The sequence below is a fragment of the Dufourea novaeangliae genome, unplaced genomic scaffold (assembly GCF_001272555.1).
Source record: "Dufourea novaeangliae isolate 0120121106 unplaced genomic scaffold, ASM127255v1 scaffold228, whole genome shotgun sequence".
In the NCBI taxonomy this organism is placed as follows: Eukaryota; Metazoa; Arthropoda; class Insecta; order Hymenoptera; family Halictidae; genus Dufourea; species Dufourea novaeangliae.
Window position 1 is genome coordinate 4,022,037 of NW_015374150.1, and position 27,001 is coordinate 4,049,037.

At 39.4% G+C, this 27,001-nt stretch overlaps 1 protein-coding gene across 1 annotated transcript in view; it reads right to left on the reverse strand.

Annotated features, from left to right (window-relative positions):
- Positions 1–27,001, reverse strand: part of LOC107191796 (multiple PDZ domain protein-like) — a 93,923-nt gene that overhangs the window by 45,364 nt on the left and 21,558 nt on the right. The window contains 5 exon segments of the mRNA XM_015580909.1: positions 56–229; positions 1,404–1,562; positions 2,696–2,830; positions 10,860–11,194; positions 13,096–13,238. Of these exon segments, the coding sequence (XP_015436395.1) occupies positions 56–229; positions 1,404–1,562; positions 2,696–2,830; positions 10,860–11,194; positions 13,096–13,238 (946 nt within the window).

Genomic DNA, 27,001 nt, shown 5'->3' on the forward strand with positions numbered 1-27,001 from the left:
GTAATCGAGCTGAAATATTCCTGTCCATCGATACCGAAACGTTCCGAACACTCACGTGTATTTCGACGTCGGATTCCTGGGAGTACATGTAGCCGTTGTCGTAACCGGTATCGGGCTGCACGTGACGTATGTTATACGTCTCCGGCACGCTGTGCACCAGGTGGCGATCCAGCTCATCGGGGTCACCCAGAATCTTCGTCGGTACGATCGGAGCGTGGCTGCCGAGTGCCTGGAACGCACCATCCGAATTGGTACATATCTCTGAATCATTCGAAAAATTCATTCTCCTCCACCCAGGCCACGATATCGTGAACCATTGGAATTTAACGACGGTGCTAAGTGTTTATCGTGGATAACTAAATTTCGAAAGAAAAAAGAAAGTAATTTCGCGCTGGGACAAGTGCATACAGTTAAACGCAAATTGTATTGAAAAGTTGCAATGTAATATGCACTGAGTTGATATTTTTAATAAACTGTTTCTGTTTGGAATCCAGTTTAGGAGACGTTTAGAAAATTTTTTTTAAAATGAATAGATTATGTTTGTCTGCAAAAAAAGGTATCGCTGAAAGGTGTGTTAGAGCTTGAATGTGATTAAAACGTTCTGGATGAAAATATTTTGAAGACCTCTGTGAATTTATGGATCCAAGAAGGACATGCCAAAGGGTGATCAATTATAACGTATTTACTGTACAAACAAACCTTGCTCGACCATTTAACCAAAGCGCCCTAATGTAATTTAATTTTAGAGAAAACTCGATTAACCTATTTCATTAGCACTTTCGAGGGTACAGAACGGAGCAAATAATAATTAAGTAAGAGGGTCCCTGGTGTCGTGTTCTTTTTGGCGCGCGCGGCAAGTTTTGGTCGGAAATCCTTTATGAATCCTGCGAGGGGGGACGCTTTTAATAATTTTCAAAGACAATTTAGGCGATAATATAAGAATAATATTGCTCGATATTTTGTTCGGTAAATTCGTTTCGCTAATTTCGTTCCCAGAATAGAAGGTATATTTCTTGAAGTTCAACAGTTGAATTCTTAAAAACGTAAAAATATTCCTGTGAGTAAACTTTACATGTCATGCAATACAGACAAAGGTGCAATATAATTTTTTTTCTTAATTATTACACCCGTCCCACGATTTACGCGGAGTGTTTGCTCCGTGTGGTTCTTCTTTATGCGGACAAAAACCTGCGTGTACGAAAAAAGATTCTGAAGAGAAAAGGCAGTATTAGTTACACAAATATTTATTTAAAAAAAAAAAACTAAATGGAACGAATACTCCGCGTAAATCCAGGGACGGTTGTAAATAATTCAAGAATAAAAGGTTCAGCACTGAATGGTCAGAATAAAAAGAATAAACGTTAAAGAATCGAAAAAACAATACATTGAATAAAGTAACGTACCTGATAATCGGGCGATGTCGGCTCCACAGGTCGCGCGACAACGAGGCGCACGTGTGTGCCGGATTGTCGCAGAACCGCGGCGACCTGTTCACTTCCCATTCCCCGTAGATTGACATCGCCGATTTGCAATATATGGTCCCCGCTCTGCAGCCGATTATCCTGCGATTCGCATTGCAAACGATGTTTAAATACACAAAAACCGACGGTCCACGGCCGCCACACTGCCTAACGAACGCAATCGTCCCCCCTATTATTTCTCACACGCTTTTTCCACCCCATTTTTCCATCCCTCCGTTCGTGTTTTTGTTCCATCCGTCGGAAAACTCGATAGCCGTGCCGTCGAATGCATGAATTCACGCGCGAGACCGTCTTTTGCATTAATTTCACGAAACGGATAAACCGTGATTGGCCGGACGCCTCCCGGGTTTTCGATGAAATCCCCCGAGAGTTTATCTGCTCTGTGAATATGAAACGAAAAAAACAAGGAAAAAAAGCAGCAGCCAGTTGGCTTTTGAGCGGATTTTTCCGACCTCCCTTGCGTTTCTCGATTAACGAGCGAAATTTCGGTTGGGGTTAATTAGTTGAAAATTGTCGGGCATCATTTTTTGTTAGATATATGGGAGATTTTTTGGTATTAAAAATTGAAACTACCAAACAAGTCGAAATGACTTGTTAGTACACTCTTGGAATGATGATTAGAACGATATAAGTTATGTGGATGTGTATGCATTTATAGCGTCCCTTAACTTGGAAATTGTAATAAAATGATAATTTCGATAAGGTTTAATACTATTTTTGTGTTATTATTAACGCAGTAAAGATTGATGGTGCATTGAATTGAGATTGTGCATTCCTAACGTCTACGAGTAAAAAATTAACAGAATCTACGAAAATTTTAATATTTATGTATTCTGATTATAACGGAGATTTTAATCTTGGATTTTTCTCGCAGTAAAATGTATATAACAGCGAATATAAATATATTGGAATAGCTTTAAAAAATGAAACTTTGCATAAATATCGACTGGCTGGTCATAAATATGCATCGAGGGCGGAGAATCAGTTATGGAATCTGATTCTGCGTAGAAAGTGAAGAAAAAAAAAAGTACTGAATAAATTGTTTCGTAGGAGGCTTTAGGTCTCTGTACGTGCGCCGAATTGATTTACAGCGACCTTTTACCGAAATTGAAGAATCCCATGGAGAAACTTCATTCTATGTATTTTACACATTTTATGTAAAATACTTTATGTAGATGTGAATTTTTATTGTACTTTGTCGAGGAAAAACTCACCCGATCAGCGACGCCGCCGGGAAGGATGGTTTTAACCACGACACCAGTGCTGCGTCCGCCGACGATACCGAATCCAAGACCGCTGCCATCGTTTATGAGATTTATAACTTCAACTTGTGCCCATTCCGTGTTCAGCTGCAACAGATCGAACCAAAACGTTCTATAGTGTCCCTTAATTTTATCGATCTTTAACAGTTTACAGACAAATATAGTCAAACAAGCGCCACGAAACTTTTATGTACAATATTTTTATTTACAATATTGTAACGTTGTTTTCACGGATACGTTTATTTTAGAAGGATTATGTACAACACGAAAAGATATGTCAGTTCTTCCCCCGTCGATTTTCTCTACGTTCCAGCTGGAAATGAAAGACACCTCGTCCCAGTTTCCCCGAGTCCTCGCAGAAGGTCTCTCTCTCCCTCTCTGCGGACCGATTTCCGCGGAAAACGCAACGGGAAATATTTACAGAGGGGAACTGCCGTGCTGTAACGGTCCCGATACCCCGATAAAGCATTTCTACGCTACCGTGTAAACACCGTAATTAACTATAGGAAGTTTTTTAATTATCGGGCCGGAGTTCGCGGGAGCGTTAAGAACTTGGACGATTCCGGCGAACGAGAGGGACAGAGAGAAAGGGGGATGTGGGTCAATAGTTCTCATCAAAGCGTCCGGAAGAAGAAGAAGAAGAAAAAAAAAGATGAAAAGGAGAAGCCAGGGAGCATGGAAGGAATCATGTCACGTTGCGGTGTTCTTCGTCAGGTTGGTAAGAATGTTTGCCGAGCTCGTAAAGAAACTTCTTCTGCCCCTAATGTCTAATACGATTAATCCTCGTATCATTCAAGACGACGGCTGGGTTCATTTTAATCGCTAATAGGATCTAATCAGACACGTGTTCAGATACGGAGGGTAAGAGAAAAACGGGTATTGTCATGTATAGTGATTTTATAGGGTACAATGGCTTTTGTTGGTGGGAAATGGGAGTAGGAAACTGTTGAATCAGACATGGTTGAAAAATAGAAATGTGTAAGATAAAGTTAAATACAATAAATCATCGATGAACATTTCTTGCCGATCGGTAGTGCGGAACTTCTTCAAATGTCATTGAAACATTGGAGAAATTGTGTTACTGTGACTACTAGTTCGTTATTTATCGCAAGCAAACACATTGTTTTTTCTCTAACCGAAGCAACGATTATTATTGATCGATTTAGAGGCGGAAGACAAGCTTTAACCTAGTTTATCACGCCCGTTTCGTTCGAGGAAACCAATTATTGAAAATCTTAGCTCGAGGCAATCTTGAATTTATTTCTCGATAATAGGAACCGCACTTGGCGACGCTGTTATCGGTCGCTGCTCCTTTATTACGTTGAAGAATTATTTAAACAACCACTCCAAGTATCTCGAAACGTTTACTTACTCGGCTCCAGTTCAAAACAAATAAATCGTGGAATTCTAATCGACAATAAAATAGCTTTTGGTATTGAAAACCATTTTATCCCTACTTGAGAAGACACTTCAGATCAACTTATTTTTTGTCGATTGAACTCTTTTTAGCCCAACTTTAGTTGAACCGAAAAAAGAAATAAATTTTAATGTCATACTAAACCTCAAATTAAACCCGAACGTTCACCATAAGCAGAGCATGAATCTAAAAATCAATTTGAATTTTAATCTATAACTACACCTGAATGTGCATTAAAAAGGGATCTTCAAGGAGAACCTAAATACCAACCTCCGGACCTAAGACTGAATGTGAAGTGGAAATGAAACCTCGACCTAAAACTGGACCGGAACCTGGATCAAACGATCTTAAACGTCAACCCAAACTTCATCCTAAACTTCAACCCAGACTTCAACTTTACAAAGGATATCACTCAAGTGTAACGTACCGATTTGAATAAAATTTTATACAAAGGCGTTGCACTGAAAAATATTAATAGAAATCCATATCTAGGTGGTGAAAACAGCCCTTACAGTTGGGTGCGCAAAAAAAAAATACATTTTCCGCAATATCTCTCAAACTATTCGACACAGAAAATATAAAATACTGTCAAACAATCTGCATTTGAAACCGCACAATCTGACCCTCATCGCGAAGAAAAAAGAATTGGCCGGATTGTAATCGCTATTCCGACAATTCCCCGTCACCCCGAAAACGAAACGGCAACGTCCGAAATTACAACCGTTGAATGTTCCGCGACGAAACCGCAGTTATTCGAGATTGACCGAACGGAAAGCGCAGGTTGTTCGATCGACGTGAACGAGCAATTCAATGCCTCGCGTCACGTCGGCCTCGTTAATATTCGAACGTCACCGGAATCGTTAACGAAACGGCCAACGGCCGAGCGCTGATCGAATAATCGTTCTCCCGGCAAACGTGAACCGGTACGTGGCGAAATGACGATCGTGTCCTCTGCATCGCTCAGGTCGCCGTTTCTTGTCAGACGGTGGCGACGGAGTCATTCGAGGTCTCATTATCGAAGAAGAAAAAATTAACGATCCGCACGAGGCTTATTGCTTCTCCCTTATTCCCCTGGTCGCCGAGCCACGACGAGAGCATGAATTCCTTTCCATCGATTTCTGCGGTACCGAGGCGAGGAACGTTTGATTACGTCGACGAATTGTTCGAACGCCCTGATTCCGAGGTTAAGGGCTCACGACCACTAGCAGACTTCTGACATGGAGTCGGAATTTTATTTCCACATTTAATGGAAAATTCGAACAGACGACGAGCAAATCTAACCTAGTTCCGGGAAGGGCTTAATATATTAAATGATGTGATGGTGGGGAAACCTCGTAGAGCAACATGAAGACGTTTTGCGAATTTTTCATCAAAATTCGTCAGGAAATATTGAATAACTAACGCAGAAGTTGAAAATATATTAACTTCTAATTACTGACATAAAGTTGTTTATTCTCATTAATGTACATACCGAAAGAAACCGCTTCACTTACAAAATGACCTAACAGGAGACATGAATTTTTTACCTAAGCTATGTCTAACTACCCCATGCGCCATTTTAAAAGTTTAAGTCCGTACCTTTAGAAAGTTATCCCTTTTAACGTGATTGCTTCCAGAATAGTGCAGGACTTCTAATGCTTCCGTGATCGTGTAAGGATATATTATTTATGGTACTACTGGCTATCGATTTGTTGCATAGTAAATGTGTTCTACAGGTTTCGCAACAGCCATCATGAAATCGTTGAACAATACCACCAAGAAACTCCATAACTCTTTGGCAAGAGCATTGACACGGTTCATGCTTCGTTGAAAAATCGTTTTTTTTTTTCAAGACAATTTCTAATTATTTATATAAGAATACAGCTATCTTAAAATTGTTAAATACTGGATCAAGGCTAGTAACTCTTTGGCAAAACTGTAGACTCAGTTCTTGTTTGAATGAAAAACCGTTCTCCTCGAGATAACTGATGATTACCTACACTCTGTAGTTCGAGGACGACATTTATCACGCAACAGCTAAATATTTCCTCAGAGGGCGTCGACCGACAAAGGGAGTGCCCACAGTGTAACGCGATAGACCACCATAAAAAGCACTTATATTTGCTCTATCAACAATACACAGATTAACGACAAAAATTATTTTCCTAAAACTTATATCTTGTCGAACATTACGAAACGTTGCAATACTACCGGTGGCATTCCAATGATATTCGAAAAAAGTTTCATTATGGTGTGTAATTATCCGACGAGGAACAAAAAACAAAGAAATCAGAAACTTCGTCTAATATTTCCCGACCGTTAGGCCGATCTAACCCCTTAAGCAAACGGGCCGTGGGTAAAGTAAGCAACGAGAAATTTGATGCGATTAAGCCTCGCTTCGGAGGGTAATTTGATCGTAACTTATGTGGCGGAAGAGCAACTTTCTAACGAATTTATTCGGGGCTGTTTGCGCTCCAAGAAAACAACCATCGAACGGGCAACACGCCGCGGTAAATTCATAGAGCCTGGAGGGAGGGAGGGAGGGGGAGAGAAACGACGTGGGTGTTCACGCTCGAGAAGTTAGAAGTTTCACAGACACGTGATTATACGGAGAACGATACGGCTTCTGATGAAGGTAAACATATCGTCGCGTATAAGAAGGCGATTCGAGGGGGATGTGTTTGATGTACAAATACGAGAATAGATTAGCCGCAGACGTGTTAGACGTCAGCGAATGGGCTGGGTTATTAGTTGTCGACGCGTTCGACTGTCTACCCAACGAACGAGAATTGTTCACACGATTTATGTAATAAAATTTTGGGGCTCAGTGGAAAAGGGGCGCATGCCACATCTATATCGGTTTTTAGTTTTTTTTGTACTATCAATAAGCTCTAACCTTATTTTTCCTAAAAGTAGTTGTGTAAGTTTATAGTATTGTGGCATGTGGCCCTCTTCCACTAAGCCCCCCTATTGTCTGTGTGTGTACAGTGAAGTAGATCGAACCGGATTGTTTGAAATTAACTACGTATGACGTGGGTATTGTTCAGCATTATGTGAGGAATTCATTTGGCAGAGTGATTAACTCCACAAAATTTATATTTAAACTTTTAATTTAATTTAAATTTATTCTAAATATCAGAAGTTGAGCACCAATCAAGCGATATGGGACTGGAATTTAAAAAAAATTCAAAAACGGAATTTAGTCACTTTGGTCCCTGAACGGATCAGTACTGTTCAGCCAAGTAGAACGCGCCAGTGTCTGATCAGACAGTCAAGAATTATATGTTAGACAGGTAGAGTAAAAATAGCATATAGGAAGAAACGAGTTGTAGAGTATTTGTAATTAGAACAGTGAAATGAAGTCCGTCTATGGTCAGACATATTGGTAGAAGAAATTGTTAATTGAGACAATAACATTGGGGTTTCATGGTCAGACACATTGTTAAACGAAACAGTCTTTAATTAAACGAATTACGAGGAGAGGTTCTGTGGTAAGACAAATAGAATATATAGACAATTATCAATTATACGTGTAGAATGAGGATCGTTCATGCTCAGACATAATGATAGAAGTGTTAGTCCAACATATAATATACAGACAGTTTGTCTATAGATACGTGGAATAAAAAGAATTTCTGATAAAACAGAATAATATACGAAGCAGTTCTTAGTTCAGAACACGAAATAAGGAATGTATAGGATCTCACGAATCAGTGGAGAAAATAATATACAGGCAGACAAGTGAAATAAGCACGTTTTCCGGTCGGACAGGTGAAATACGGATGTTCTTGGACCAGCCGAGTGAAATAACGATGTTCTCAGTCCACAGAAGTGGAACATACAGAATCTGTACATAGTTGGAATAGTGGGAGGGATTGTTTAGGGATTACTTGATATAGGATTACGTAGTACATCAAGATTTCTAGATCCTACAATTGAAATCACGATTGTGCACGGTGAAACAAATCGGGAGAGGAAACTGATTCGAATATGTCAAGTAAAATAAACATATTCCCTCGACAGATTGCACAGTAGAATGTACTACAGTATGTAGTCGGACAAGTAGAACAGGCTTTTTGTGATCAGACGAGTAAAATTTCACGAGCCTATTTTTTATCAGACATGCATAAAATAAATACACCAAAACTTACGTAAAACATACTAAAGAGAACATTATAGCAATGACATGTACAAGGTGTTTCATTTATCTTGACCAACAAAAATCCAAGGCAATACAAGACTTCACAATAATATACACGATATTTCATTTCTCTCAGCCAGTATAAAAGTACACGGTCATAGATTGTACTACTACTTCCACGCGATTTTCGTGCTGGTCAAAGTAAATGAAACATCCTCTATAACGAAACAAAAGAAAAACATCTGTTTCTGAAGAAAACCATCAAATACGTCAGACCAATCACATACCCCATCCACTTGCTAGCGCTGCTCGAAGCCACGGAAACATAAATTTAACACGTCATCGAATCAAATAATTACAAGATATTATTATTAAAAAAAATAACATACAACAAGACAAAGTATTCCCGAGATTTAAACGATAAGAAAATCGTTACTGTCAGTTGAAGTTGTAATGGAGGATAACCCTTCCTCCCCCAAGAAGATTCCAGGAGCAAGATAGAAGGGTACTCCCCTCCAATAATCCTATTTTCACCGCAAGCTCCCTGTTCTTATTACCGTGATCGAGGGAAGACGAGGAAACCCCAGATAAGGGCGGGTACGACAGGTCAAAGGCATCCCCATCCACGGTGAAAAACACGGCGTGGCCGAATCAGGCCAATTATGAGGACGATCGATCGAGATCTTATCGCGACACCGCGGCTCGAACCACGAATCTTTGCTCGCCTTTCCACTCCATCTCGAGGGGACACAAAGCAGGTACAAAGGAAGAACGAGACGCCTCCTTGAACCGTCGAGTCGACCTTTCACCGACGAAACCCGAGATGGATGGGGAACATTACAGGCGAGTGTTTGCCTAACCAGCGTACACGTGGTCGATGGAACCGGTCGATCACGGAATCGTTAACGGGCAAAGACACTTTTCTTTCGAGAGCTCTGTTTGTTTTCATTTTAACCGGGGATGAGTCACGGACGCATTAACGAGTGATGTGAGAGTACTGTGGAATAGAAAAGAAAAATGTGGACCAAATAATGACACTGTTCAACAAATTTTAAGGGGTTAAGTGTTCATTAATTAGTGCGTTTACCCAATCAATCTAATACTTTAAAGTATTAATTTCACGCAAGATCCACCCAAACTATTCCATGCATTTTGTAACGTTCTGTACGTTAGGAATATTCGTGTGCCCTGTCTGAACGGAGAATCATCCTTCGTTTGAACGCAAACGATTTGCAGCTCGATCATCCGCAGTCCGTGGAAACGACGCGATTATGCAGATGCATGACAAACAGACTCGAACGCTATCTAATCGTAATGCTATTAAGCGATTATCAGGCGTACGCCGATGTTAATCAGAGAACGTCTGTTTCAAACGGGCGTTCCCTCGAGAACAGAGAGGCACTCTGATCGTCGACAGGTTATAACAAAGTATCGACGTTAATTCCGTTCGCCAATCGAGACGCACGATTCCTAATTCTGTTACGCCTGCTGGAAAATACATGGTTGTTTGAACACTTTACGGTTACGATTCTCAGTGCTAGAATTACCGAATCTGGAGAATTTCTTCAATTTTTGTTATTAGGGGACAATCGAGTGCAAAGGGTTAAAGTGGACTGAATGAATAGTATTTTTATCCGTGCATGTAACACATATAGATATGGGTGATAACCTGCCATTAATTTTCCAGCAATTTGATACAAGAATAAACGACTTATGGGAAGAACGTGTAATGTTGTGGACAGTACTGCATAATACTGTATACAATAGGAAAAATATTTAAAAAATTTAGTGTTATAATACTAGAAAAGTGTTTTCCTTTTAGGAAGTATAATTTTTCAGTATATGACCATATTTCTAACGACAAAAATAAAAGCAGTATGTACTTGTAATGTGATTTTATAGAGACCAATTTGTCTTTCAATTCAGAACATGAAGAACATTTATTTAGTTCGGAAATTGGAACGCGTATTACTAGTTACGATACAAAACCCCATAATTCGCGTAACATCCGTCGGTGGAATTCAACACGTACAGATCCCACGCAACCAGAGAAAGGAAACTCGATATAATAATCACGCCGCAATTCGACGTGATTTACATTAATTCGTTACATCCTAACGAACGAAAATTATTACCTGCACACGGTGGAAACAAATTCACTCATTCGCAATTCCAATAACCGACAGAGGAAAATCGATAGTGTACGTAAATGTCGGATCGAATCCAGCGAATTGTGGTGTGCTTTAACAGCGAGTTGCCATCGCAGAGTGTAAATTCTACGTATTTAGGGAGAAGCAATGTTTGTATTAATTATTCCAGTTATGCGGCGTTTATTACGCCGCGTTCTGACCGACTGACATTCAGCTATGATGATAGAATTAATTATCATACCACGGTTTATGTTTCGTTAATTTTTCGGGTAACTGGCCCTTCCACGATACAATGCATAATACATAAGACAGCCGAGTTGAAATTGTACTATGAATATCAAATAGAAATAAAGACATCCACATCGTCTCATTTTTTGTCATACTTCCCAAATAGCTGTCAAAGAAAAAGGAGCCACCGTGGACACTTACCACCATGTCAGAGCCACTCTTGGAGGCGTCGCTGACGGCGGATGGGCTCCTCTCGACGACGAGGCCTCCGGGTACCGGTGTCGAGGTAGGTGTGGGCGTCGGCGTTGGTGTCGGGGTCGGTGTTGCCGCGGAGGTGGTGCTCGCCGGTTGGCTGGACTTCGGGGTCGGCGCCGATGTAACGACAGACGACACGGACACCGATTGATCCTTGTCGGGGCTGGCCTGGCTGGTCGCCGGACCGACAACGCCGCCGATGGTGGACACACCTGCTCCCACGGCCCCTGTCGAACTCGAACCACCGGACAACTCATCCGTCGGCAAAGAACCCCCAATGTCTGACGATAAGAAAAGATAACGTACATAAGAAAATATAAGATACGTAAGAAAAGGTGGATCAAAAAGAGGAGGAACATTCATTGTCCCCACCCCTCCAGGGTGTCTTTCAACGTGGATGAATGGGATAAATAATGTTTGAGTAGGCGAGCGCATTGGAGACAGAGGACAACGGACAGTGCAGAATTGTTCTTGGTTAATTAACGCGTTCGTTACTACGCTGAATACTTTAGCGACGGGAAACTGAATTCGTTTGTCTGGATCGTTGTCCTCTTCATGGGACATGTAGCGCCTGGATATTTCTCTCGAGGGGAGGATTGAGTGGAACGAACTCTTGTTTCGAGAGTAGGTCCACTTTAGAGAGGAGCCTCGTGTAAACAGGTAAAAATAAACGAATTTTTAGCCCGTTTACACCAGACTCCGCCTTAAGGGTTTTGTTAGTTTTCCGAAAAAATATTAAATTTATGATAGTGAATACTGTTAATATACGAAGAACCAGAAACTTCGTCTTTAACTCCATATTTCGTAATTCTATACCATTTTGATTGTTCGAAAAATTATACATACGACTCCAACTATCTAAGTTCATAATCTGTAACTTAACGTCATCAATTGAACTAAAACGGAAATTTAATTTAAGAATTTAATACACTTTTAAATTGTATTCATTAATAAGTTAATTAAGTTCAGTGTATGAATTCTAAAATTATGTTAATTTAGTGAAAAAGTAATGGAACTTTGATCTCCTGAAAATGGTGAAGTACGAGGGGATCGAGGTTTAATTTAATAGAGTGAATCCCCGTGCTCCGGTTCACTTCCGTAAATTTCCAATTTGTTTACGTGCACATTATAACTAATCTAGTTTCGTAGTCATCGGGAGCGATACTTCTCAATCCCGGATTTATACGAAACTTTGCATGAGCCTCGGAGTTTGCATTCGCCGATACTTCGAGTCGGTGTTATATTGGGTCTGCGTGCCAGTCTTTTCTTCTTTGCCCCTATCTCTCAAAGGACATGCATGTAAAATTTCATTTCAGTTTTTCCATTTGTTTCTACATTTCCCAGTTCCTTGATATCTCTGTGTTTCTTTCAGTATCATGTCTGTTTATTAAAACTTTTATATTTGAATGAAGAACTACAAACTCGCGACAACAAATTTTCGAATATTCTGATACTTGCAACTCAGAGGAAAACCCAATTTCACAAATAAATTTCATGTTACCTGATGATATATTTTACCGTTTAGTCCATCGTTTGTTTCAATCAGTCAACTCATATAGCTATTTCAATTATTGATCTTTATGCGCAGTGTAGCAAAATTCGAAGTACCAATGAAACGATTCCGCGTGTTAAATAAATAAAAAAAAATGAAATAAAATTGTTTTATATGGAGCTTCGTTTTCGATAAAATCAAACTTCATGATATATCATAATACTGGCGGTTTTCTGTGTCTGACTATTACTCCCCGTTTCTACTTGCTGCAGGCGTCGATAATATTATACATTTAAAACTAATTCTTGTAATTGTTCTATTTATTGTAGGCATCAGTGGGAATTTTATCTATTGTTTTTCGAAAAATAACCTCCATACCAACAAATTTCACAGCATATTCTCCTCTAGTTTCGCTTTGGTTGTGCAAAAAAATTGTGCAGCGTTCTGTATAATTCCCACGCAACGGCGAGTGAAATTCAATTTCGCGCGTTTACGGCCAAGGCCGGAGATAAGGTCGAGCGTGGAACAATTAAGCAATTTAAAAAGGAGAGGAGTAGATAAATCCCTCAGTTTCAAAGTATTTCGTATTATAAATGCGCCCCGCCAGTAATTTTCTCGTGGCCCGGGCGTCTGTAGTCACCGAGATAAGGAGGATGAATTTATGCGGTATAAAGATAGAATTTCAATTACCTTGGGCGCTTCTTGCTACGACCAACTCGACCAGACCACGTGCCTTCTGAAGAATCGAGATTGCCTGCTCATGAGAGATGTTCGAGTCTAGTGGCTGGCCATCTATCGCCAATATCTGATCTCCTTCTACCAATCGACCATCACTGAAACAGAGGCAATGGATACTTTTAGTCAGGAGTGGAAAAAACATCAGGCGTAAATTAGACAGTATCCAATCAAATTACATGTACGATCTCTAGCCACGCACAATAAAATGAGCAGAATGCATTATTTTTATTATGAATAATTATTACTAAAACTGATATTAGTTAGATTTCGTTTAATGTAAGACAAGTGGTCACATTAATATGGCCAAGGACTGTATTAACGAATGAAAGGTAAATCAGTCATTCCTGTCGTATGTTTTCTTGTTTTTATAACAATTACGCATAATTAACGATTACCTTCTTCTATTTGAGTCAAATAAGTTCAATGTTTCCATAAACTTCAAGTGATCGACATTCACTTTTCTGAGACTAAATAATGGGATTATGTGAAACTTTGTTTGTGATACCTAAAACGGAGGATTGATAAATTGCAACCAGGAGTAAGATACCACAAATGTTCAATTCGTTCTGAAATAAGTATTCAACTGGGTATTGATAGACTTGATAGTTACACTGTATCAATTTCTTTGATTGCTCAGACTGTTTTCATTATACATATATTCGCGGTATCCATTCGAAGAGTATTGATAATGAGGTCGAGTTTGTAAAGCGGATAGTAAATTATTCATTAAAGAACGGAAGATTCGATCGAGCCTGATGCACTCGAACTCGGACCGGATTTCCATTAAACGAGATTCAATCGAACCGATCCACTAATACGCCCCCCCCCCCCCCCCGCCCATTAGAATCTATTAACCGTGATAATTGGGGATGGTCACGATTAAACACGTCACATTTACATACCATTTCCGCGGAGCCGGGATGCAAATTGATTGTAAATTGTTGGGACACGGACGTTAGAACGCCGAATATACTGTGTCGAATTAACGATTCAAGTGTAAACGGTCATTTAGCCTGTCCAACGTAGGTGAATGTGAATGATACATGAACCGACATTAGAATAATCGTGACTCTACATTGTCCATAGAAATAAAAGAATTAAATGTTAGGATAAAAATCCTAAAAGTCATTTGGTAGATTGCAAATTACTAATTTCTTTAAAGATGTTACTTAATATTAATACAGAAAAATAGTATTGAAAGAATAGGGTAGATGGATAAGTAGAATAAGTCGTTCGTAATCAGACACATAGAATAAAACTGCCACTACCAGTCCTGGATTAACATTTAGGCTGCTTGAAGTGGCAAATATTCCTCCAAAACCTAAATATCAAACTATAATAAAGAAAAAAAATACTGATACAAATCCACACGCATAACAAAAGGAGTCTTTAAGCTAAAAAACCTCGATCAGATCTGAGTTAAAAGATTCAATCTCCGACAGCGTTTACAGAACAAAACTCCTGAGAAAAAATACTTCTATGAACACACCTACTCCCAAATTCACTGCCTGATCGAATTACGCGATTGGAGTACTGCCAGCGAAAAATTAACAAAACCGTTCAAACAGTTCTGCAGATTGGGCAAAGGGATCGAGCGCCAAAGGGGCCGTTAATCAACGGGTTTGAAAGCACCGATCGCTCCTTTTCCACTCGTCGAATACGACATATCGCGCGCCTCCCCTATATAGATCACCTCTCGTGGGTGCTGTTTATCGGTCGAACGGGCCCACGTTGAAGCGTCCGTGGAGGACGAAAGCACCGGCAAAAGGGGTATTCAGCGGTCAGACAGCGGTCGCCGTTACCTAATTTCGGGCAAAGCGAATTTCCCTGCTCCCAGGCCACATCGGGCGGGCAACGTGTATACTGCCGTGATCACGCGGGCGCGGTAATCTATGCGCCGAATTTTCCTGGATCAAAGGCACGGAGCCAGAGACCAGTGTGCGACATTATTCCTGGTGATGCACCCGCGTCCGATTACGCCCACGCCACGCAGATATGTCCACGTATCCGTGATCCCGGGGACTCGAAACCGCGATCTCACGGCATCAATTCGCACGTCCCGTTACCGCCTGGCTCCACGATCAGCCATCAGTGACCCATTTTCATTCTCGGCCCGTCAGGAGGATATCCATTGTGCTCGTTCGAGTCACTAGGAACCCCGACGACGGAGATAATCTCGCGATGATAGATCGTGTTCGTTGTATGAATGGTGATCTAAGTGGACCTGTGATGACTATACTATGGATGTTCGTGCAAATTTAGGGTTTTAGATAGATATGAAAATTCTTCAAAATATTGTTTCTTATTTTACGAATTTGAACGCCTTAAGAGCTCACTAATCTTTAGGAAAATACGTATGAAGCGAAACATCTTTTTTTAATTCATTACTTTGTATCAACAACTGGTTTTCGGTAGAAACCTGTTTTTTATTATTTGGTACTATATTATACCATGTTTTGCTATATTTTATTACATTTTACTAAATTGTACTACATTATACTATACTTTACCGTCTTTAGCTCCACTTTGCTACATTTTACTACATTTCACTATTACGTATTTACCATTATTATATCTGTGAACGGTACAAGAAGGAATGTCATATTTTCGTCGAACGTAATATTAAGGAGGAGTATGTGTATATAGTTTTTATGACATGTCGCATTTTCTTCACATACAACGGGTGTCTTAGCATTTTTGAACGGAAGTGTAAATATTGAATGAATTTTCAAATTCCACTATCTCGGTAACCAAGTACCATACGAGAAAATTTCCTTCAACATTTCCGACTTATTCTTCCATGTAGAATAACCTCCTGTCGCAGTTCTACTACCTATATCATGTCCCACACGATATAAAATACTCCAAATGTCATGGGACTCGTTAATATCAACATACACTCGTGTTAACTTTCAGAAGTAATCACAGAAAGTACCCTAAAATCTCGCGATCAAGTTCATGTAATTTCCTTAGAAAATAAAAAAACAATTTGTTTTTCACCATTTTAGCTGCTAATTTTTATTCCGAACCACTGTGCAATTGTTCGAAAACTGGGCGTCACTGTACTTAAATGCTATTGGTAGGGATCCTATCGCTATTCAGTGACCCCGACTGCGTCTGTCTGCACCCTTCTAAACACGTTGAATATACCACAGAAGCTGCAGAAACCGAGGACCCGTTATCGGGAAACGGAATTTCAGCGAGAATAATCGCGAGGATTTCGCGAGCGAGCAGGAAAACTGATGGCTGTCTGGCTTCTTTCTGCGGCGACTCGTAAATTATGAATACCGGGAATATTGCGGGACAGGTCTTGAAGCTTCAGAGGGTGCTTTCAACGGAGAGAAACGGGGCTCTCGTACCCAATGCACGGGACACGCCGGTCGACGTTCGCCGATGGTAACCGCCAGAATTTTAAGAACAACCTTCCAAGCCGACTCCGTCTCTCTGTCCCGCATCTAAATTCTTCGTGGACGACCATATACCAGGAACGTTCGCGGTGACTTTGTCTCTATCTCGTCTCGGTCGTATTTACATCATAAAGCGACCACGTTTATGTCACGGCAGCTACCAACGACGTCGTCCGTTGTGCAGTATTTAACCTGAATACGTGGATCAGCTCGAGTATGCATGAACGAATCAATTCCTTGTCGGTCATTTAAATGTTTTAGACGGAGAGACAGAATTTCATTCAGCTGTATGTTCCTTTTTCTATATTTCTTTCGAGTGAATATCGGGGCTAAGAGTTGAAACTGCTGAAATGTGTGCTGTTGCATCGTTCGGAACCAGGTTAATTAATTTTGAATTGGAAATACGAGAAGTGGACACGTCACAGAGTTTACAATGCGGTAACTCGTGGTTCCTTTGAAATGGACATTATTGGATTCGGTGTTTTTGAAGTGTTTCTCGGTGTATTAGTGGGATTTTTTTAATTAAGTTTGAATTAGTTATATACCGAGAAGTGAAAACAATAGGGTTTATAATTCGTGATTGCTTTGAATTGGAAGTTATTGAAATTAGGCTTTTGAAGTGTGTACTGTTGCATCGGTGGAATCGATGTTAATTAATTTTAAATTGAAAATACATGAGAGGAGGAAATCGCAGGATTTCTGTAGAAATCCCTGATCCCTTTGCAATGGAAATGACTAATACCGTGTTTTCTTTGAAATGGAAATTACTGAAATCGTGTTTTATGAATTTTATGGTTGATGGTCGTGACTCTGAATTAAGCAGAGTAAAGTGGAATTTTTCAGCCCCTGTTTCGTAATATCACTGAACGTGTTGCATAAAATACACGTGGAAAATTGTAAATATTTAATAGATATACTCCAGGATTGTAAAAAAGAAACTTCGGAATATTGTATTTCGATACAGGTGATTAAAGTTCATAACGATTGTAATTCGACGAATGTTCCATGGAAACTGGGTTACTTGTTCTGGAACATGCTCGAACACAAACGAAACACGTGAGAATGTAATTAGCCCACGTTGAAATTTTCAGAACTTTCGCATTAATTATTCAGAGCGACGCGCGCCATCGTAACTCCGGAAAAGTTTCTTTTCAACTGTTCTACCAGCTAACAGGGCTTCTTAAAAGCGACTCGCAACTGACCCTAGTTTCGTTGTACACATATTTCACAAGTTTCAACGGGGATATTAAAGCGTGGACGCTTATCTCGGCACCAAATAAAAGGATAACTGCACGACGACGAAAAATGATCGAAGTATTACATAAAAGAGATGCAATGAATACAATGAAATCGTAACAGTAGGGAAAATATAATAATTCTTTGTGATCAGAACAATGGAATATGCTCGTCAAACATTTAGTTAGCGAAACATCAACAGTTATTAATTTATAAAATTGACCATATAAATTCACCAAATACTAAATTAGAATGGGACATTGCTATAGTAGAATAATAGATTCTAAATTGTTCCATTTAATATGCTAGATTATTGTATAAACTCTGTCTGTTAACAAAACTGCAAAAGTAACAATAATTAAATTATAATTTAACTTTTAAAGTCAGAAATGGACAGAGAGCAATTTCTGATCACGTAAATCATATAGCTGTATCTTACTCAGAGTTATCAAATTTTACGTAGAAATTTCAAAATAATTAATAATTATCTAGTAATTTTTTGGAATAAAATTTTATCATAATGAACTTATTATATGGTATCTATATACTAAATTGATCAGGAACTGGGTCCGTAACGGTATTAGTTTTAACCGAAGAAGAATGAATTTTGTTTAAAAAATCAATTAGGAACATACGCTTTATACTGTTCCTGAAAAAAATTTAACAAACCTTGATGTTACACAGTATTCTATCGAATAAGCCGCGATGTTTGTTCACATTTTTCAACGAACTCGTCGGAAACTAGTTCAATGGAGTGGCAAAGTTCGTTAATATGGGAAACCGATAGCCGGTATTCACGTTTAAATTAGCTTTGAGAGGTGAATAGTTAACATAGCCATAATTACACAGGTACTCCTACGTCGATGTTAAGGTAGGGACGATGTTTAGCGGTTAAATGAACTGAGTGCCATAAATAACGGATGCTCCCAGACACTTGGGCGTTTTCTGGAAACATCGTAATGTGGTTACTAATTACCAATGCGCTAATTGATCATATTCTAACAGTGGCAAGTATCACTGATTATTCCTAATTATACCTCGAATTAAGTAAAACATTAAACCTGTTGCTTGTGCACAATCGCTGAAAATTACTTTCGTAAATTTATTAAAATCCCATCTATTTTAGCACACTATAATATTAAAACTATGTTTCCTGTGTCCAGAGGATTTTTCTATGAAATAAAATCGAATCAGTCAAGGCAACAACATCGAAACAGAATGCAAGACATATAAATTCGTTCCCGATGAAAAGGGACACACACGACGGATCTCGAAAAGATCCGAAAAATCTTCTTATTCCGTCGTACCCGGAACCTCTATCCGCACGTGAAATATGTCCCCTCGCGGACAAGACGTAAAACCTGCATTACGCTCGCGTAAAAGCCCCGCGTTGTCGCTCGATATTCTCCGCCATGGTGATCCATCATCGTTCGTAATTTAATGTGACAGCATAATGTCCCCGCTTATAGCGATATCATACGGTTCACCCGACTTCGTTCTTAATCCTTTACGAAGCGACGCCGTCCATCCTACGAATATTGTTCCGCCGATAAATCTCCCCTCTCTGGCTCCCTGACGTATTGTTTCGTGTTCCCTGTACCTATTACCGACGTATTTTTTCTTTTTTCTTTTTCGAATCCAAACAACGAAAGTTACGACCACCAGGCGAAAAACTGTCGACGGATTTTCGAACGTGACTATCGCGGTGAGGATCAACGACTAAACCTTTGATACCAGGATCATCGAAACGGATCGACGAGCATGCATGAAAAACTGATTTTAAATCTCGTTTGATCGCCGAACGATGGGACAAACATGACGAAATATTTGATTGGGGAATGATGGAGAGGACTGTTTGCAATGTAATTGAATATGTATTTTCAAAAAACGATTCGAGTTGTGGGAATTCTTATTCAATTTGGTACAGGGTTGTTGGGAAAATAGATTTTTAAATTACGACACGTGGTTTTGAAATATACTGGGTGAATCAAGAAGAACTATCATATTTTCTGAAATGATTCGTTACCTATTGATTGTATCAGAAAACGTTTTAATGAATTATGTAGCATTTTAAGGAATGCATTCGGTGGATGCGAATGGTTTTATAGTTATGCCACACAGTGTATATGCCAAACTAAGAAAAAAATAAAAAATTACGGAATTGACTACCATCAGTTCGTAAACACAACGACATTCGACGAAACACTTTACGATATTAATTTAAGTCTATCGTTTCACGCCAAGTTTACCGAAAGACCGTCACCGAGCATCTTCGCATGACAGGATCGAGACCGCGTCTCTCACCAGCTTACGTCTCGGCGACTTACGTCTCAGAAACTCTGGGACCGAGTTTTACGCTGAAAGTTTCGGCGGACGCGCAGAATTCCGCGTCGAAATCGCAGGAACACCGACGGGTACACCTGTGCACCGAAACCAAACTCCATTTAAGTTCCCCCCGCTTCCTGTTCCGTGTATGATCGCGCGCTCGCGGATGAATGAGACTCCAGCCACGCTTCCGGGAGCCGGAATTCGTGAAAAGTCGCGATTTTATCGTTCGTGGGATCGCGTTCGGAGCCCCTCGAGGAGTACTTGGGGTGTAAGAAAGAGAGAGAAGAGGATGGGGGATGTCGGGGAATATTTAAAAGGCAGGTCTGCACACGGTTGAAAAGAACTCTGAAAGGGGTACATGAATGGGCAAAGAAGGGGGATGGATCGTTTATTTGGTTGTCTCGAGACATAATCTCGCGAATAGTAACGATTAAACGGATGTTTATGGAAATATACCATTTTGTGGATTACTTTACAGAGTGAACAGATAGATGTCTATGCACCGAGGATTCAATCAGACTCCAAATTAAAGAAAAACCGTGTGAAACCTTACTTAGGTTTTTACTGTACTGCATTTTTCATAATTGAGTATGGTAAATAATGGATAAATATTCGAAGTGTAGTGACTATGAATGAGAAATTATTCGGTTGATAAATTATTTAACGATTAATGGGGAACGTATGGATTTGCATTCGTGTCTGACGGGTGACGAACTGCTTCTACTGTAGGATTGTTCGATAATCACATTGTATGTAACTGTTGTCGTTAAGTTCAGAGCAAATTTTTTATATTTATCGATATTGGATCGAAAATGTATTTATGTCAGTTTGTTTAGAATGATTTATATGGGTGTCTGACCATGCACGGTTGTTTTTCACTATAAGGTTACTTTTTTCCCTATTTTCAACACTCATTACAGAGACTGGAGTTTGCCACGTGGCTTCAGTAACGATGAAAGAAAATTCACTGAACCGATTAATGTTGATTAAAGTCACCCCATACTGGCGTCTGACAAGTGAACGTCATCGTCTGTTTAAAGTGTGTTCTTTAACATTTGTTCTGTGGACTAGAATGAGTTTTTTTTTTATTTAACAATAGTGATGAAAAGTCATTCAAGGGAACAACTGGAATAGAAAATTTCTTACTTGCGGCTAATTAATCACGGTTATTTTCTACTGTATTCTAGGTTAAATAATATAAGTTAAAATTACAATTGATTCAGTCTGACTAATCGTCGACCTATTCCACTTGAATTTTGTTTTCTTCCGCATTCAATGTGTATTGTATAGGATTAAAACCATAATATAATACAAAAATCCATCAATATAAATAATTCAGCAGAATCAACGAGGTATACTAAAGATTTGGAAATGAAAAATATGAAATTCTCTATATAAAATGGACAATGAAAGGTGATTTGACACCTTCGGGACCATTAATTTCAAGCAATTTATAGATGTAATTACGATCCCAGATTATTAGCTTGCAGTTACAATTGACGATTAACAATCTAGAAAATAAATAAATTTGCTTTGAATACAGTGATAATGGTAAACGACAGTAGCTTTGAAACGAATCAAATACGAAATTAACGCGATATCTCGTAACGCGACGGGGACTAATTATTCTAACCGAACGATTCGATGCTGATCATTTCCAGCTTCTCCGTATAAACCAATCGAACGCGGCACTAAATGACACTGACCCTAATGGCATAGCGCCTAATCGTTATCCACCGCAGAATTAACCATCGGGAATACACGGGACGAAATGATTCAGAGAATGTGAATATACAGAGTGTCTCATTTAAGTGGGGCCTCTTTTTCTTATTTTTTTCAATTGTGAAAACCCAAAAAATATTTTATATGTAATTTAAATGGTAAAATTTTGGAAGTCTGGACAAAAATGGAAATATTTTAAGTGGTCAGTATCCGGCAACCGTTGTTTTTTTCAAATATTCATTTTTTCTCGAAGTTTTCAAGATCATCTATGTTTACATTTTTGGGATTCAAGGTCAGTTGAAGGTCATACCTAAAAATATTTTTTTCATGAGCTACACCATGGAAACTGACCACATAATACCATTCCAATTGCGTATAAAATATTTTTTGTGTTTTCACAATTAGAGAAGATATTAGGGGTGTCACACTTCAATGAGACACCCTGTATATTCATAAATTGGAAATTTCCGTAAAACGAGCTCTTCTACGTCCACCATACCTACCATTTCTCATTTCGGCTATCACGTCGTCGAAAGAAAAACCGCAGAAATCGCGACGAAAGAATCTCTAGAAATATCGAGAAAGTAATTTTTCTCCCTGTTCCCCGAGCAAGAGGAGTATCGAGGAACAGTATATCTTAGTTAACGTTTAATTATTCATTCGGAAGGGGAGGCGTTCGCTTAAGAACACGCGGAAAACGAGGGGCCATCCCCTTTCTACGCTTGCCAGATTAATAATTCACAAGGCGAGGTACGTGTACTAGAAAAATGCACCGACAAGAAAACTGTGTCTCGTGTCGCGTTGGATGGATGCGAGAGTGTTCAAGTATTCGATTAATTTTCCTGGGAACAGTCTTTTCTTGTTGACCCTTGAAGAAAGCAACTCAACTTTCCACAACAAAGGCGAAGCAAACGGAGGAGAAACTTTCCCGCAGCTACTTTCTACAGTTGGATTTACTGTATAGAACGTACCAGACACTTAAAATACATGATTTTGCAATCAATTGATCAACAAAACCAATATCGACCAAATCGTACGCATCTTTGAAATTCCGTACCGTAAATCGTTTACAACTAAAAAAAATTCAAATTAACCCACTAACTGCATTTGTCCACTACTTTATCACTTTAGCGATAACACCTCGAACATTTATTCACGATCAGCAATATGACACTTTTTTAAATTATATCCAAGCATTATAATATCCGTGTCACTGTGACTACTGTTCGTTATTTATCATGAGTAAAAACATTGTTAACCCCTTTGCCCTATGATTTTCTTGACGTCTGCAGTCTCTAGAATTACTTCATCGTCAATAATTCCCCAGGAATTCTTGTACTTGTCGCAATTGTACATTTACTCTAAAAGTCAAATATTAATATCATCAAACTAGTATTTCACTTTCACTCAAAGAAAACGAATAATATTTATGTTTGTTGAATTCATTTTCACATCGTCACCACGAGTCTGAATCGATGTTGTAAGGCAAAGGGTTACAAAAAAAAATATTTTAAACAGTCTTAAAATGACTATTATGAAAAATAAATGTACAAATTACCAAAATGATGCAGTTAAATACCAAGCAAAATCCATTGTCAACTAAATTTTGCCCCTTAAAAATTAAATTAAACCACCATGAGCAACCGTCTCGTGCCTACCACCCTCCTGAAAAACATGAATTTCCATAAACAACCCTGATCCCTTTCTGATCGAACAGAAAATCCATAGATCCGTCCGCGTTTCACCGCGTCGTAAATTCGAAAGGTGGCACAACACGAACCCGGTCACGGAACGGGTCGTCCTATTCCTTCTCCGCCTTCTGCTCCCCATCGCGTGGCTAGAGAGCAGAAACTGTTGCTTCCAGGCGAGTTAGAAACAGGATTTCCCGAGGATTGTTTGTCGATACGAGCCGCGATCATCCGTCATTCGTTCCGAGGGCACGCGTTGCCTCTCTGTGCCCGTCGATTCTGTACATCGACGATATACGGGTCCGCCACGACTGTGCCCCCCTCCTCCCCTCTGACCCCCCTCGAGCTTGTGTCGAGTTCGAATCAATAAGGAATCTCTCTTTCCCTCTCTCTTTCCATCTCTCTCTTTCCTTCGCCCCCCTTTCGCCGTCCACCGACGCCCACCCCCTTTTTCCGCCCCTCGACCCGACTCTCCGTCTTTTTCCTTCTGCCACGCCAACCTCATTCTTACTGTTTTCTGTTTCCATTCCAGCGACCCCGCGGAGAAGGAACGCGCACGGCGAAAACAAAAAAAAGTAGCAAGAACGAGAGAAAAAACAGTCGAATGAACAACAGGGGGGGGCAGCAGGCTGTTGCTCAGAGAGGATTTGACCTGATGATGACGCAGGGGGGATGACGCAGAATACAATTTTTTTTTAGGAACGCAATTTAAAGACGAAGGGAGAGACGTTCGATAATTGGGTCGGTTAATCTACAGGTATTTTCGCCGGTCTTTTGTATTGGCAAGAACAAAGCTTGTGGTATTCCGGTTTCGAAGATTGCTCTGGTAAGGTGGAAGGGTCTCTCCTGGCTTTTGTTCATGTTTGATTGCGGATGAGTTCACTGAGCCAGAGGTTATCGGCTGACTCCACGCGAAGTTGATTTAGTTATTGTTTATTGTTTGCAACGGATGAATCAGAATTATGTATGATCAGTAGTCACTTAATTTGTGTCTATGACATACTAACTATTCTTTTGAACTAGGACAATCGGCAATATGTACTTCAAGAGCTGCAAAATATACATATATCCAATAAGCAGGTCTTCTGTCCGGAAATGCGACAACACAAAATTGTTCGAATTACAGGAAAAGGGAAAATAGTAAATCCACGAAAACCATGCAGATTATGCACCACTTCCAAAAAAAGAACCGTTGCATGTTGGACAATGTTTTTAAATATAACAAACAAAATCCAAATATTAATTTTGAAAAGATTTACTGAATACTAAAAACTGGATTTTGTAACGGAAATAATTACGCCTTCTTACTTACTAAATAATAATTATGTCTGAATTTGCAACATGTCAATAGCATGCCTTCAATTTGTAACAAAGCTTACGGAAACTGTCAGCGACAGCCATTTGTTTTCGTCATTACCGGCGGCAAGAGAAAACCTTTTTATTAAAAGTTCAGCCATCAAAGTGTGAAGACAAAACCAAAAGCCTCTATTAACTAAAGAAATATATTTTCGACCATTTACGACCGAAATAACGGAATAAACTGTGTCTGATTGCATACGGCCTTTTCCACTGTGGCATTCAACGTGTCAAAGCGTTAAATACGCTGGTCGTTAGCTTACTTTCCAAGGCGACTGTACAAAATATAACCACAAGAAATCTTCTAACACACATTTCACGTAACAATGAACAAAAAAAAAAAACAATGAATAATAAATACGAAGAGAAACCGGTGCAACCGCAACTGTTAACGGGCGAATTAAAAGAAAGAAAACGGAGACACCAGTTTTTCCCCACGGTGTTCAACGAACGTTGGAACGAGTACACGGTTGGCGAGCAAATATACGACGTACGAAAGCCTAATGGAGGATATTACGGGGACAGTTAAGTACGGTACACTTTGGAATAATTCCCGAACGACGCCGTGGCACGTTTTCTTTCGTCGTCCCCAGTCGGTTCCTCGGTTCCCCGTAAAATCGGCCTGTTACAAACACCGTCGGCTCATGGCTCTGTAAATTTATCAGTATATCGCGGGAAGAAGAGAGGCAACAGCCAGCTGCGGCAGCTTTCCACGCTCCCGGGGTCATATAACTCTTTAATGCCCTGAAACCCAGCTCGTAGACCCGCGGGAGTTTTCGTTTATTCTCGTTCCAGGAGACCCCACATTCTTTTATCTCTCGAACAGAAACGTCTTTGTTCCGAGAACTTCATTTTGTGTCCCGTTTTTCTTCTTTCTTTCGTTTTTGTTTTTTAGCCTCTTTCTGCGTACATTTTTTCTCCCATTCTCGCGGGAAAACAGGAACGAAACAGATACACACAGGACGCCATTGTATTCGACGATCGAATGGACGAACAGCGTCTCCGATATTCGAAAAATGACACTGGCCTGAACGATTAAGAGGAATTGTGTACCCCAACAGACACCCTCTATACGACAACATGACTGTAATTTTTGGAAAAGGTTTTCTTTGGGGAAAATCGAAACTGGGTGTTGGTGTTGGACATTGGAATGGGGAATTGATAGACTGACGGTTTTATGCTGTTGTATAATGAATGTTCGTTACATCGTTCGTTACATCGTTTACGAACTGCAAAATTTCAGTGATTGTAAGTTACTGTCAAAATGGGAATCTTTAATGGTTTTAATGCTCACTAAAATAGCCAAATATGTTGAATAAAACATTCATTTTCTTTTATAATTAATGTTTTCTTTACCTACTTTTTCGTAATTGCTCTCCGTATGATACATTTATGCAATCGTCATATTGACCACCAGACAATGAAATATATATTCATTTTAGTAATAAAGGTAACCTAAAACTCTTTCTACAAATGTCGTAAATAAAATATTATAAAGAAATAAAATGTCGAACATGTAATGAGTACATAAACAGAATGTAGTAAACTAAGATTGCATTAATTTCCTGACCTTTGATACAATAATTTGTTATATACCAATTGATCATTTTACCCGAAACTCTTGTAAAATAAATTATTTATTTTAAGCATCACAGGTTGCCTGTACAACATATACACTAAACGATGTGCCACTTTTCACGTTACCCGTACAGTGTACGGACTAAACACTCAAAGGATTAATCGACGTAAGATCCATCAGTGACGCTTTTCCAAACAAGCTGAAAGCTTGTTGATCCCAGTTTCGTGAAAATTGAGCTGGTGGCTATGAAACGAGCTATAAAACCGGCATTTTCTCTGCAACAACAATCTAATAGTCTTTTTTTTATGAAATTTAACGTGTACTTCTTTCTGCAACACAATCTCTGTATCAAAGATCTCTTCTACAATAATTTATACACATAATTTGGTCAAACAAGCAATGTGCTACGTTCCATGAATAAATTAGCAAGTCACTCTACAAAAAAATCACGCGAAACTCCGATATGAAATTCATCTCTGATTGCTAGTCATTTTCGGAATCGACGTGACATTAAAAAAAAAATTCTGGCTCCCGCGAATCAA